Raw genomic sequence first — 13,629 nt, 5'->3', positions numbered from 1 at the left:
CTCTCCCTGAGCCCTGGAAAGAGCTTGTTATGGAAAATGCCTATTATAAGATTTTTATCTTTTTTTAAAATAAGTAATAGTGCAAAATAAACCACTGCACTAAAACTGAATTTTTTTCTTCTAGTAATTTTTATTTTCCAAATGTTCTTTAATAAAAATGTATAATTGTCAGTTAAAAAAAAATACATAAAAACCAGAAAAAATTGCGGATAAAGGTAACATTCACCAATTTAAAAGCTAAATAAACTTTCAGCTGCCATATCTGCCACTTAGCTGTTAATCCCAGAAGGGCAGGAGCTTCACCTGTTTTAATTACAACTGTTTTTCCAGATTCTAACACAATACCTGGTATGTAGTAGAAAGTTTAGTGAATGTCCCTTCATTCGAATCAAAATTGTGCTAATTTTAAGTCTTATCAACTGCTATCTTTAGGTACCAGCCTCAATGAACAGCAAGCTACCCTGACCTCCTATTTGCATTCCTCACAGCACTTTGATTTAATCAAGTGCAATAAAGCCTTGCTGAAATGGAAGAGAGGTGTGATCTCGAGTTACCTTCCTTTAAACCTCAATTCTTTTGACCTCCTAGCCCCACATCCCTTACATCTCAAGCTACTGGTGGCATACTGCTCGCCCTGGCTCAGTCCAAAGTATCAGGAGAAGCCCTCCCCCCACCCCCCAAATCAGAGAGTGTTACCATTTCCCCTTCCCCCTGGAGGCTAGAGAATATTCTCAGTATGTGGCTACCTGACCATACCAAGGAATGTAGTATAATATAATTAAATGAGGGATACAGGTGTGACTTTTATCTAAGCTTAATCTCAAATATTGACTTACTTTAAAAGACCAGAATAATTAATTTAAACAGCATTTCAAGAAAATGGCCATGTAAATTACTTTCTGTACTTTTTCACTATTTAGAGCAACACTAACCAATAGTGCTTTCTGTAACAATAGCAATCATGGAAATATTCTATATCTGTGCTACCCAATACGGTAGCCACTAATCACATGTGGCTACTGAGCATTTGAAATGTGGCAATTCATTCAACTAAGAAAGGGAATTTTCAATTTTAACTAATTTAAATTTATTTATTATTATTTTTTTAATTAAAAAAATCCTACATAAAGATGACCAGTAAGGGGATCTCAACCCTTGGCTTGGTGTTGTCAGCACCATGCTCAGCCAGTGAGCTAACTGGCCATCCCTATGTAGGATCCGAACCCGTGGCCTTGGTGTTATCAGCACTGCACTCTCCCGAGTGAGCCACAGGCAGGCCCCTAATTTAAATTTAAATAGCCACACATGGCTAATGGCTACTCTCCTGGACAGTGTGAACGCAGAGAAAATTATAGTGGAGAGGGAATGGTACCAACCTCTTCAAAAGTAGCAAACCACAAAGGCACAAGTAATGGATGTACATGCAAAAGAGTGGGAGGCTGGTTTCCGGCATGGCGTATTGGAGAAGTAGGGTTTTAGCTTATAAATAGGAAATTTTAGCAGAAGTAAGACATTTTAGCTTATAAGCAGTAAGTTCAGAGGATGCATAGAAACCTGTCTCTTGCCCTTCCCCAACCAAAAAACAAATCAATTATTGAAAGTCACATTCTTTTAAGTAGACAAAAAGTGGTCAATATTTAGTTTTGGTCCCACAATAATCAATCCAGCTAGGACCCTATGAAACCTTGTAAACAAAAATTAAATAACTGCAAATAGCTTTTTGTTCCCCAGAATCAAAATTACTTTGGTTCTGGAAGTGGTTCTCCAAGTGCTGACAAGAGATTAACTCCGAGTTTTACAGAGGCTCATTATCTTCGACATGCTTACCACAAAAAAAACATCAGCTCTTCTTTTCTGGATTCCTTGGTTTCAAAGCTTGCATCATATAAAGCATAGCGACAATCTTTTTCAGGAAGCATTCCCACAAAATGCTTGAAAGGATCAGTTATGGTTACACCAATATCTCCAACCAAGATCTCTTTGCCTTCTTCTACAATGATGCACTTTTTGTCTGCGCTGAGACAAAAAATGACAGCCTTCTTTCTTTTCTTAATTTCTTCTGGTGTGGAGCATTTCCGAACTTTCATATCATAAAAAATGCGACATACTTCATCAGCAACTTGCACTCCTGAGGCCTATAACGAGAAAAGAAATGAGAAAGAGGTTTATAATTTTTTGTCATGCCAAATAATAAAATACTAACTTTTGATTATATATTGGCATGCACTTAAACTTTTTAAGGTATATTTATCATCCAATAAGAAAACTAGAAAATCTGAGCTGTAATCACTATCAGTTCCAGACATCAAACTTTTTAAAAGACTTTATATAGGTTCCGGTCAAGATGGCAGAATAGATGGTCCCCAGCATCACTCTCTCCCACAAATCAACCAATTTACAACTATTAAAAAAGCAATGACAGCTGAGCTGGGGCCACTAGAGCTCAGGGGAAGAGAAGGAGAGACCTACGGAGTCTGTGAAGGCTGGAGAAGCCACAATGAGAGAAAGAAAGGATCACTCCCAAGCCTGGCCCTGATGAGCACACAGAGAAAGAGCTGGCAAAAGCTACAGCTGTGCCCTTCGGATGAAGTTGCTTGGAGGCTGCAGAGGAGAAGAGGGCCTTGGTGATGGACCCACACAGGCGCAAGGAGCCACAAAACTGAAAAAAGGAGCCACTCAGAGTCCAGTGAGTCATTGCAAGGGACTGGCACACAGCCCGTCCCATGGGAAGTGTTTGGAGTGCGGGTGGTGAGGGTGATGGGCCCACTGGGAGAACACCAGGGCACAGTACAGACAGTTGATCTGCCTTCCAATCAGCACACAACCACTCAGAGGAGACCGGCCAGGAATATAGAACTGTAGGGGGTGCAGTTTGCTGAAAAGTCTCAGGCCCTGACCAGAGTCTCCACACAACCCAGGTGTACCAGACCTCATAAGACCCGGAAGTGTGTACAAGGTCAACCACTAAAACCTGAGCTGCACAAAAGCTTCCCCAGAGAATCAGCAGCAAAGCAGCAATGTAGCTCAACCACAGAGCTCAGGTGCTGGTCTCCACAGGAAGTTCCCCCATTTTAGATGTAAGCAAAGGACAACAAATTACTTCCAGTGCAGAGTTTAAATGGTGGGAACAGCAAATAATCTAACACAGAAGTGAAAGAAAAAACAAAATACCCACAGACCAGAGAAAAAGTTTGATATTAACTAGTAAAGGTCTCACATCACCAAAGAACGCCTATAAAACCTACAAGGACTAAAAGCTCCCTGTGCTCCCATGCCAGGGAGAGGGGAGGGCTGGGGGCCTGAGCCGTGCCCCCAAACATCTGCAACCAGTCCAGCGATGGCCACCAAGCCACTGCAGGAAGTGCCCCGGGCTGCCGAGCTGGGGTGGTGAAGGGCCAAGGGCTTCAGCAACACTCCTGACATTGGCAGCCAGCCCAGCAACGATGGAGCTGGAAGCCCCCTGGTCTCCCCTGCCGAAATGAGGTGGGTGCCACCCTATTTCCTTCCCTTTCCCCCTCTCCCCCTCCCCCTCAATTGCTCTGCAACATCTTAGAATGTAAAAAAATAATAGTAAATAAACTTAAAAAAAGATTTTATATATATAAGCCATTCATCACTATTAGAAGGGAGTAAGGGAAGATTTGGCTATGGCAGCCCCTCTTACCCTAAAACCTAGAAAAAAGTGCTTCTTAAAGTACTGGATTATTTTCTCCTTATACAGGTTGCTTACAGCCTTGGTGGGCATAGGTAGATCATCTCCGCAGTTTGTATATCAATACCTGAGGTACAGAGCTTCTGGGCTAGGAAAATTCTACTCCTACAGTATCTCTTTCTCTAATAAAAGAAGAATTATTAAAAGATCTTTGTTCTACTCACACTTCAAAATTATGTCATCAATATTCAGTAACATATTAGTCAGTTGCCATTAAAATTTCACTTACAAGGGCCGGCCCGTGGCTCACTTGGGAGAGTGTGGTGCTGATAACACCAAGGCCACGGGTTTGGATCCCTATATAGGGATGGCTGGTTAGCTCACCTGGGAGAGCGTGGTGCTGACAACACCAAGTCAAGGGTTAAGACCCCCTTAACTGGTCATCTTAAAAAAAAAAAAATTCACTTATAAAATTTCTAAGTTTTAAATTAAGACTAGAATAAATGAGAAAATGTTTACTGCTATACCAGAGAGAATAGCTTATTTGGGAATTATACTGACAAGAAAAATAACCGTTTACCATGTTATACTTGTTATTCTGGGATGAAGGACAGATGAACAAGATTTTGATGGCAAAAGATCTTAAACCAGTTTTTAATCTTCTCATTTCCTTTAAGGAATGTGCTATTTACATTAACTTTACTATAGCCATAATTTTTTATGCTTTACTAACTACTTTGGTTTGCACGTTAGCTTTTCTAAAGCAAGAATTATAAACTTCATGGAATTTAAACACTAAACAATGTAAAAAATTAATGATACCAAAAATTAATGTTTAGTAATTTAAGAAATAAAAACATGTAAGATGAAAAGGTAACCTACAGAATGGGAGAAAATATTTACAAGTCATATAAAGAATACATAAAGAACCTTAGCACTCAATTAAAAAGACATAATCCAACTAAAAAACGGTCAAAGGATTTGAATAAAAATATCTTTTCCTAGAGAAGATATACAAATAGCCAATAAGCACATGGAAAAAATTCTCAATTCAATGCAAATCAAAACCACAATGAGAAACCACTTCACACCCACTAGGATGACTAAAATTAAAAAGATGAATAATGACAAATGTTGGTGGGGCTGTGGAGAATGAGAATGCTCATACACTACTGTAAAACTAAAATGACACAGCCATTCTGACAGTTTAGCAGCCACTCTGACAGTTTAGCATGTTTAAATTTTCCTCAAAAATTTAAACATGGAGTTAACATATGACCTAGTAATTCTACTCCTAGGTATATACTAAAATGAAAACATTTCCATCCAAACACTTATATACAAATGTTCACAGCAGCATTATTTATAACCAAAAGTGAAACAACCCTAATTTCCATCAAGTGATGAACAGATTTTTTAAATGTGGTATATCCATACAATGGAATTTTATTTGGCCATAAAAAATGAGGTACTGATACATGCTACAACACAGATGATCCTTGACAAACATGATGCTAAGTGCAAGAAAAAAAGACAGAAAAGGCCTCATGTTAAATAAGTATATTTATAAAATGTCTAAAGCAGGCAAAGCCACAGACAGATAGTAGATTAGTGGTTTCCAGGGGCTGAGAGAAAGGGAAATGGGAAATGACTGCCAATGGGTATGGGGTTTCTTTCTGGGATGATAAAAATGCTCTGGAACTTACAGGGATGACAGATATACATTCTCTATAAATATACTGAAAAACCACTGAATTATACTTTATGGTATGTGAATTATATCTTTATAAAGCTATTACTTAAAAATGTATTAAGAATTCTGGGGGTAAAAATATGCTAAGATCCTAGCATTTACTTAATATTAAGGTAACTAGGCCATTTAATCATCTCATTCATTAAAAGAACTCTAAATATAATATACAGTTGACCCTTGAACAAAGCAGGGGTTGGGGCACAAACCCCCATGCAATCGAAAATCTACATATAAGGTTCTGACTACCCCCAAATTTAACTACTAATAGGCTACTGTCCACCTGAAGCCTTACCAATAACAGTTAATTTACATTTATTTTGTACATTATGTGTGTTAGATACTGTATTCTTACAATAAAGCTAGAGAAAATACTATTAAGAAAATCATAAGGAAGTGAAAATACATTTTACAGTACTACACATGGATTTTTTTTCAGTAAATACTGTATAAGTGGACTTGTGCAGTTCAAACTCATGTTGTTCAAGGGTCAATTGTACTTTGACTCCATCTAATCTAATCCACATTTTCTGTTTGTAAACGAACATTTCACTCTAAATTAATGAAGTGGCAGATACAGAAAATTAAGACTAGAAAACTCAGAAACTACACAATCTTATTACATTCTCACTTTTAAAAAGCACTTTTCTTAAACCTTTTACCCTGGTAGTATTAGTCTTTAGTAGTAGTATTTTTCTGATCTTTACAATTTATCTATTTTAAGTTAAAAATCTTTATTTTTCAACAGAGATGAATAAAATGTTCAAAGTAACAAAAATTAATGAAGAACTAGAAACAGACCCAATTCCTCTAGTCTAAAATACTGATCTGTAAGTCACATTTGATCCAACGACCAATTTTTAAAAACATGAAGGCAACATTTGAAGACTTATATTCAACCAACCAATATTTGAATATATCTGTCAACATTAAACATCTTAAACTACACTCTAAATTCCAATTTGGAAATTAAATCAAATCAACCATATACGAGTAACTGAAAACAGAAAGTAAATATGTATTATGCAATCACCATGTAGCTAAATCTCAGCCAAATCTGGATTTACAGGTACCATAAAAGTCTCAATAAGGAGTTTGGGCTTTTTCCTATCAAAAATGAGATTTCTGATGAGGGGAATACCATTAGACACATGTGCTTGAGGAAATTAACACTGAAGACTATAAAGGAGAAACTGGCACAGAAACTAGAAGCAGAAAGACCAATTTTGAGACAATTACAAATATCCAGAGGAGAAAACCCAACTACAGCAGTGAGGCTGAAAACAAAAAACAAATCCAAGGACATGTCAAAGTCAAACCAATATATAGCTGAGTGAGACATGAAGGGGTGGCATCAAACACAGGAGACAAGACTGTGATGTATGAACAGAAGGTGGAAGACGGGAAAGTACAGCACATTAACTCTGATGATTGTGCAAGACATCTAGGTGAAGATGACCAGTCAGCAATAGAAACATAAAGCACGGATCTCATAGGAAGGCTGAACCTAACACATATTTTGCGCTAGCCCATATCATTGGGGCACCAACATTAAGCAGCGAAAGAGAAACCAATCAAGGAGACTAAGAAGAAATGAACAGAAAGTTAAGAAGAGAAAGAAGGGAAAAAATACAGCATCCTAGAATCCAAGGGAGAGTATTTTTTTTTATTGAAACATATTGATTGTAGGTATTTATGGGGTACAGTTAAATGTCAATATATGTATACAATGTGCAGTGATTGAATCAGGGTAATTAGCATATTCATCACCACAAAAATTTATTGTTTGTGATGAAAACATTTAAATTCGTCTCTTCTAGCTATTTGCAAGGGAGAGTATTTTGAGGAGGGAGGTCATGAATACCAAAAACTACAGAATTTGAGAATGACTTAAAACAGATCACTGGGACTGGTAATTAGGCCTCTGAGCATTTTAGTAGATTGGAGGAAAGGGACAGAAGTCCAGGCTAATGAGGTGATTACCTACAGGTAATTGAAGAGGTAAAGAAAGAAAACACAGGATGGCTAATGGTGACAGGAAAAGAGATTGAATGCTAACTTCATAAAGGTTGTCTTATGACTTGGGAGATGTGACCATACTAGAAGTTTAACAGCTTGAAGAAACAAGAGAAGCCCAAACATTAAAACAAACAAAACAACCTAACTAATACTGAGTACTTACTCTTGCCAGACACTTCTAAATCACAATTCTATGAAATAGGTACTATCATTATTTGCATCTTACAGGTGGGGAAACTGAGGCACAGAAAAATTAAGTAATTTGCCCAGGGTCACACACAAAATGATAGTAAAACAAATTTGAATTCAGGCAATTTGGCTCCAGAAGATACTCTCAACTACTCACATAATTAACAAAGTCAGAGATTCTAAGAGACCGATGAGATCCACGGCAGAGATGGGTGTTAGTGTTACAAAAAAACACATATTTTTTCTCTAAAATGGGGAAGAGAGGAGGATGACAGTTTAGAGGGAGAGGGAAGAGACACAGCCAAAAATCGTGCCTGAAAGGCTCTATTTCTCTGGGGGAGTACTCGGTAAAGATTTAGAAAAGCCATTATGGGAGTTCCAAAGGGAATCACCTAAGGACAAGAAAAAGGGCTATGAGGACCCCCTAAAGGTTCAGCTGAGGTCAGACGGGTGATGGTAGGGCAGTGTGGCAGAAAGCAGATGCTGATGGCAGTGCAGGTGGAAGGAATGAAGGACTGCATTCTCCCTAGGAGATTTTATCCAAGCTCAAGCTTTCAGTCATCGAATCCATATGACTCACACGTTGTTTAGACTTCTGCTTTTCTGAGCTCCCAACCTTTACATCCAATTTCCTACCTAACATCTCTGAGTGGATACCTCAAAGGCATCTGATGCTCACTACGTCCAAAATCAAAAACAGGCTGATGCCCTTCTAAGCAGTCTTCCTTTCTCAGTACCTTATCACCATCCTTCTAGTCACATAAGCCCCAAACCTAAAAGACATTCTCAACTCCTTTTCTCTCACATTACTTAGCTCTCTAGATTTCCATCTTTCTCTGAGACATTCACCTCATGCCACCCTCCCAACCCAAGCTCCCATTGCCTCTTACCTGAACTGTTACAATAACCTCCCAAGTGTAACCACACTGTTTTCTCTTCCTGGGCAAACAGGAAGACTACATTCCCCAGCCTTCCTTGCAAGTTCAGTTGGGGCCTTATAACTTGAGTTCTGTGCAGCCAAGGTGGGCACAGTGTATATATATAAAACCACTTACTGTGCTGGCCCTTTAAAAGTGATCTTTAAATATATTAAATATGTACAGCTTTTTAATATGTCAATCATACTACAATAAAATGATATAAAAATATCAAAAATTAAATTAAATTTAAAAATAAGGGCAATCTTAAGCTCTGTCTTAGTGGGATGGAAAGAAGATAAAACAGTCCTTAAGTAACTGCAGTTTATTAACATCTTGAAGGCCACAGGAAGAAAACTTGAAATTAGAGAACCAAAATTATCAAAGCAACAGTCCATCCAAGTTCCTCTTCTAACTAGCTGTGTCACCTTGGCCAAGTCATTCAATATCCCTGAATTAAATTAGTTCCTTCGACTGTAATTTAGGGGAGTGTGCTAGATCAGTTATGGTGGACTTGTTATTACAAATCAACATCATGGTGAATCTAAAAACAAATCAGTGTTATCAGTTGTGACACTGATACACAGAATCATTTGTTCTTCATCTTTACACTGTGCTTTTACTTTTAATAGAAAGATCCTCTCCCATCAGTCTCATTTTTCTTTATTTCTCTAAAGTTTTAGATTATTAAGACATTAACTGCTCAGCTGTCAAGAAATCTAAAGTTTATCTTAAAAAGCAAAATTAAATTCAGTTTTTATTTTAAATTTATTTTTAAAAGTTATTGATATTCAAATACATAGCTCAAACAAAGACCATTAAAGGATACTCTGAACATATCACCAAAATTTGCTGCATAGTTGGGAAGGAAACTCTTGAGAGCAAAAATAGATTGCCATCACAACAAGAGCTTTGTGATTACCTTAAAAAGATATGTTATCCACAACTTCAGTTTCTCCATGTTCTGTACTAGTGACCACTAGAGAATAACAGCTGCTCTCAGAGCTCCACCCTCATGTCAAAATAGCTGCTGTTAAAGAAATACTTCACTACATTTTATCTCTGGATTAGTCTGTTTGCTGTCACTGATTACAGAATGCTTGAAACTGGGTAATGCATAAAGAAATAAAATTTACTTCTTACACTTTTAGAGGCTGGGAAGTCCAAGGTCCCGGGGGCACATCTGGTGAGGGCCTTTTTCTTGGTGGGAACTCTCTACAGAGTCCTGTGACAATGCGGGCAGTCACATGGTGAGGATGGCCAGAGTGTTTTCATGTGCTCTGCTTATAAAACCACACTCCACACTCATGATAACCCATTACCCACTAATGAATTAATCCATTCATTAGAGCAGGGCCGTCACAACCCAATCACCTCCTAAAGGCCCCATCTTTCAGCACTGCCACACTGGGGATCAATCTTCCACATGAGCTTTTGAGAGGACAAACAATCAACTCATATCAATCTTACTTGACTACTAGTTTTTAAACTTGTTCACGCAGCATAATAAATCTCAAACCTGTCTGAGTCTCCTCTGGCATTTTTATAAAACACTGATTCATAGATTAAATCAATACATCTGAGGCACTGCCTTTATTTTTTTATGTTTAACTGATACATAATAATTGCACATATTTACAGGGTACAATAAAATATTTGGATAAATGTACAATACAATGTGTAATGATCAAATCAGGGTAATTAACACATCCATCACTTCAAATATTTATCATTGCTTTGTTTTGGGAACATTCAGAATCCTCTCTTCTAGCTATTTGAAATTATGCAATGTTATTTTTAACTATAGTCACCCTACAGTGCTATAGAACACTAGCATTTACTCCTCCTATCTAGCTGTAATTTTGTATCCATTGGTCAATCTCTCCCTATCCTTCCAACTCCCCTACCCTTCCCAGTGAGGAACTGCCTTCATATCCAAGATTCACTCAGTGTATGTTTCTTTAAATCACGTCACTACTCACACAGGGAGGAAAATATGCTACAGAGAATATGGAACACTAGGTATTTTAAAGCTGCAAATGACAGAACACAATTTAAATCACCAATTCCCTCAATTCTAGAATCAGAGTGGTAATCTTTGAAACTTGAGCATCAAGTTTTTCAGATTTGATATCTGTAAACTGAACTAGTCCAAAAACTAAATGCAATGATGACTTATAGCAATCCATCCTAAACCAAAATATCAGAAATGGTGGTCTACTTCTATACTACTAAACTCAAGTAGGACACCTGACCTTGGCTCCATAATTAATGCCAACTACACACTTAAACCCAATCCTCATTAGAGAAAACAGGGATGAAAGCTATTTTAACCAACTAAGAAAATTATTAATTTTTTTAAAGTATTTTTGTGAGCTAAGAGAGTCTGAAATATTTTAAAGCAGAATATTGCATAGCAGACAAATACAATTCCAAATTTACAAACTGGCAGAAAACAGTCATTACTTCCTTTCTCAACCTACCTACTTCTTCCTACTTAAAGGAGTTGGACAGTTCATGGTTCTCCTTTATTTATACCATGCCTTGCACAAGGGCTACGAGAAACAACAATGCCTCACAACGAACTATGTGGGCTTCTGGCTACTACAACTGATGCCTCTAAACAATAATGTTGAAACAAGTAAAATGAAAGTGACAAATGCTTCAGGCACATTTCTACACAGAAGTGGGTAAGGGCCTCACAGGTCCTGTGTTACAATGGGGAGCTGAATGCATACATCTAATTGACCTCCCTACCAAAACTCCACTGAAGGTATAAAAAGGGGATTAAGGGAAAAAAAGAACATAACCCACCAGAATAAGGAGAACAGAAAAAAATGTGTAAGTGCAAATATGTAAGAAAGAGTGAAATTAGTTTGAGCAATACTTAGACCCCTAGATCCTCTGCTGAACCCCACCCTGCTGCTGCCACCCTTCTCACTCTGACCCTCACCCTCACCCCCACCCCACCCTGGGAATTACGGAGTTTATTCACTGGAGAGAGTAAACAGTAGATCTTTCTGGCCTGGTCACCATACTGAAATGAGAAAAATAGGTGACCATACATCAATGAATGCTAAGACACTCTTCCCACTACCACCCTGACCATGAATTACTAAGTGCTTAGTCCCACTGTTCTAGACAGCCATGCTGTCCAACAGAACTTTCTAATGGAAATGTTCCTTTCCTGCACTAATACCAGGGTACTTCAAAAAGTTCATGGAAAAATGGAATTGAAAGATAACATGGATCTTTCCCATAAACTTTTTGAAGACCTTTCATATGGTAGCCACTACCACTAGTGGCTACTGAGCATCTGAAATATGGTTAATAAATTCAGGCACTAAATTTTTAATTTAATTTTAAATAATTTAACATAAAGTAACATAAAATTAACTCTCAATACTAAAATAGCATGTTATGGGTAAACAAATTTATAAAATGTATTATTTAGTTTTCTTCCTTGGAAAACAATATATTATTTAGCTTTACTGATGATTCATGTTGTCAGGAACTTAAGTTATTATAAAAGTACTAATGCAATGACAGAATAATTCCTCCAAGGGCAAAGATTTCAACTCTAGTTTACTTTAATAATTACGGCCAACTACTTCTTGGGGCAAGGAGGCAATCTTGGGAGAAATTCAGATAGACAGACTTTTTTTCAAAGTGTTAATTTGGAAGAGTTGAAAACAACCAAAATGAAGAACAGTCATAAAGTTTCATAGTAGAGGCCTGACTTTGAGCAAAGACTTATTCTTACTGATGGCATACCAAAAGTTTTTTTATTCCTTGAGAAAAAAGCCCTGGCTATTGGAGAAGAACTGAAATAATGAATTTAAAATATATGGTTTATATAGTAACAATAAAGACAACTTCATTTTATGTAATATTATACATTGGGCTATTCCAGATGAATTTTACAGTTAACTGGGAATATGGTTTTTAAATAAGTTGAGAAAGCAAGACACTAAATTTTTTTAAAAACTGCCTGTGTTCTCCTTCTCATAAACAGAATTTGGAACATTTAACCTTAGAAGACCTTTTTAACCAGAGGAGAAAGCATACTACAGAGTTGAATCAGACTTATTCAAATCTTATAACTTGAGCAAGTTAGCTAACTTCTATTAGTCTCAATTTCATCATCTGTAAAATGTGAATTATGATACTGCTAATTCAAGAGTACTGATAAGACAACACATGTAAAGCACCTGCAATACCTGGTAATGGTATCATTCAGTAAGCAAAGACTCACTATCATTAACCAGAAAATCCGGTTAGAACTTCTTCAACTTTTTCTAGTTACTAATGTGGCCAACTTTTATTGAAGCCATTGGGCAACAAAACGATATGAATAAAGAAATCCAGACAACCTAAAACTGATATTTGAAACAGTAATTTCTATTTGTTCTCTGATAACCAGAACTATAAATTAAAAAACAAACCTAACATTTGATATATATCTCTTCTTTCTTCCCATTAATATTAAGTGGTTAAATAGAAAAGATATGCAACAGCAAAGAGAAATATAACAGTCCTCTTAACGCTGTAAGATTCAATTACACTACCTCCTACTGTTCTCCTAGGCACAACTATCACCTGCAGTCACAAATCAAAATCTACACTGATGAAAACGGGGGTCTATGGGGTGAGCTGAAAGGTTTTGTCCTAAAGTCTGTCCCTTCCCAATATATATTAGTCATGTAAACACAGAGCAAATCCCCAATCTCTTGATAAATTCAAAATGTCTAGAGCTGCTGCATGTAGTTTTACAGACTATGCTTTGCTTAAGAGTGTTTGGCCATGGGGGCAAGACAGAGCTGAATTCAAGTTCATGTTCCACTAGCCAAGTTATATGCCTACAACTATTTGGCAGAGTGCCGTCTGCTTGTCTCCCGAGGCTGCATTATCCGGCAGGAGCACCATTCTCTAATTTGTACAGTCACTTACATACGCTATTCAGTGATCCAGAAAATGTTCCAGGTTAACTCTCTACCTTAATACACTGGTTCATTTCAGAAAACCAAGGTGTATCATGTTAAATTTCCAATTATAGAAATCCTCGTTCACCTTATAGCAAAGTACAGACAATGTCCTTGAGA

General features: G+C 37.3%; 1 protein-coding gene across 1 annotated transcript in view; it reads right to left on the bottom strand.

The window, feature by feature from the left end:
* DSTN (destrin, actin depolymerizing factor) overlaps window positions 1-13,629 on the bottom strand; it is a 33,035-nt gene that overhangs the window by 4,894 nt on the left and 14,512 nt on the right. Inside the window, exon 2 of the mRNA XM_063101384.1 lies at window positions 1,828-2,135. Within this exon, the coding sequence (XP_062957454.1) occupies window positions 1,828-2,135 (308 nt within the window). The remainder of the gene's footprint in view (window positions 1-1,827; window positions 2,136-13,629) is intronic.

The sequence above is a fragment of the Cynocephalus volans genome, chromosome 1 (genome assembly GCF_027409185.1).
Source record: "Cynocephalus volans isolate mCynVol1 chromosome 1, mCynVol1.pri, whole genome shotgun sequence".
In the NCBI taxonomy this organism is placed as follows: Eukaryota; Metazoa; Chordata; class Mammalia; order Dermoptera; family Cynocephalidae; genus Cynocephalus; species Cynocephalus volans.
Note: the sequence above shows the minus strand (reverse complement) of the source record. Positions and strands in the feature narration are given on the sequence as shown.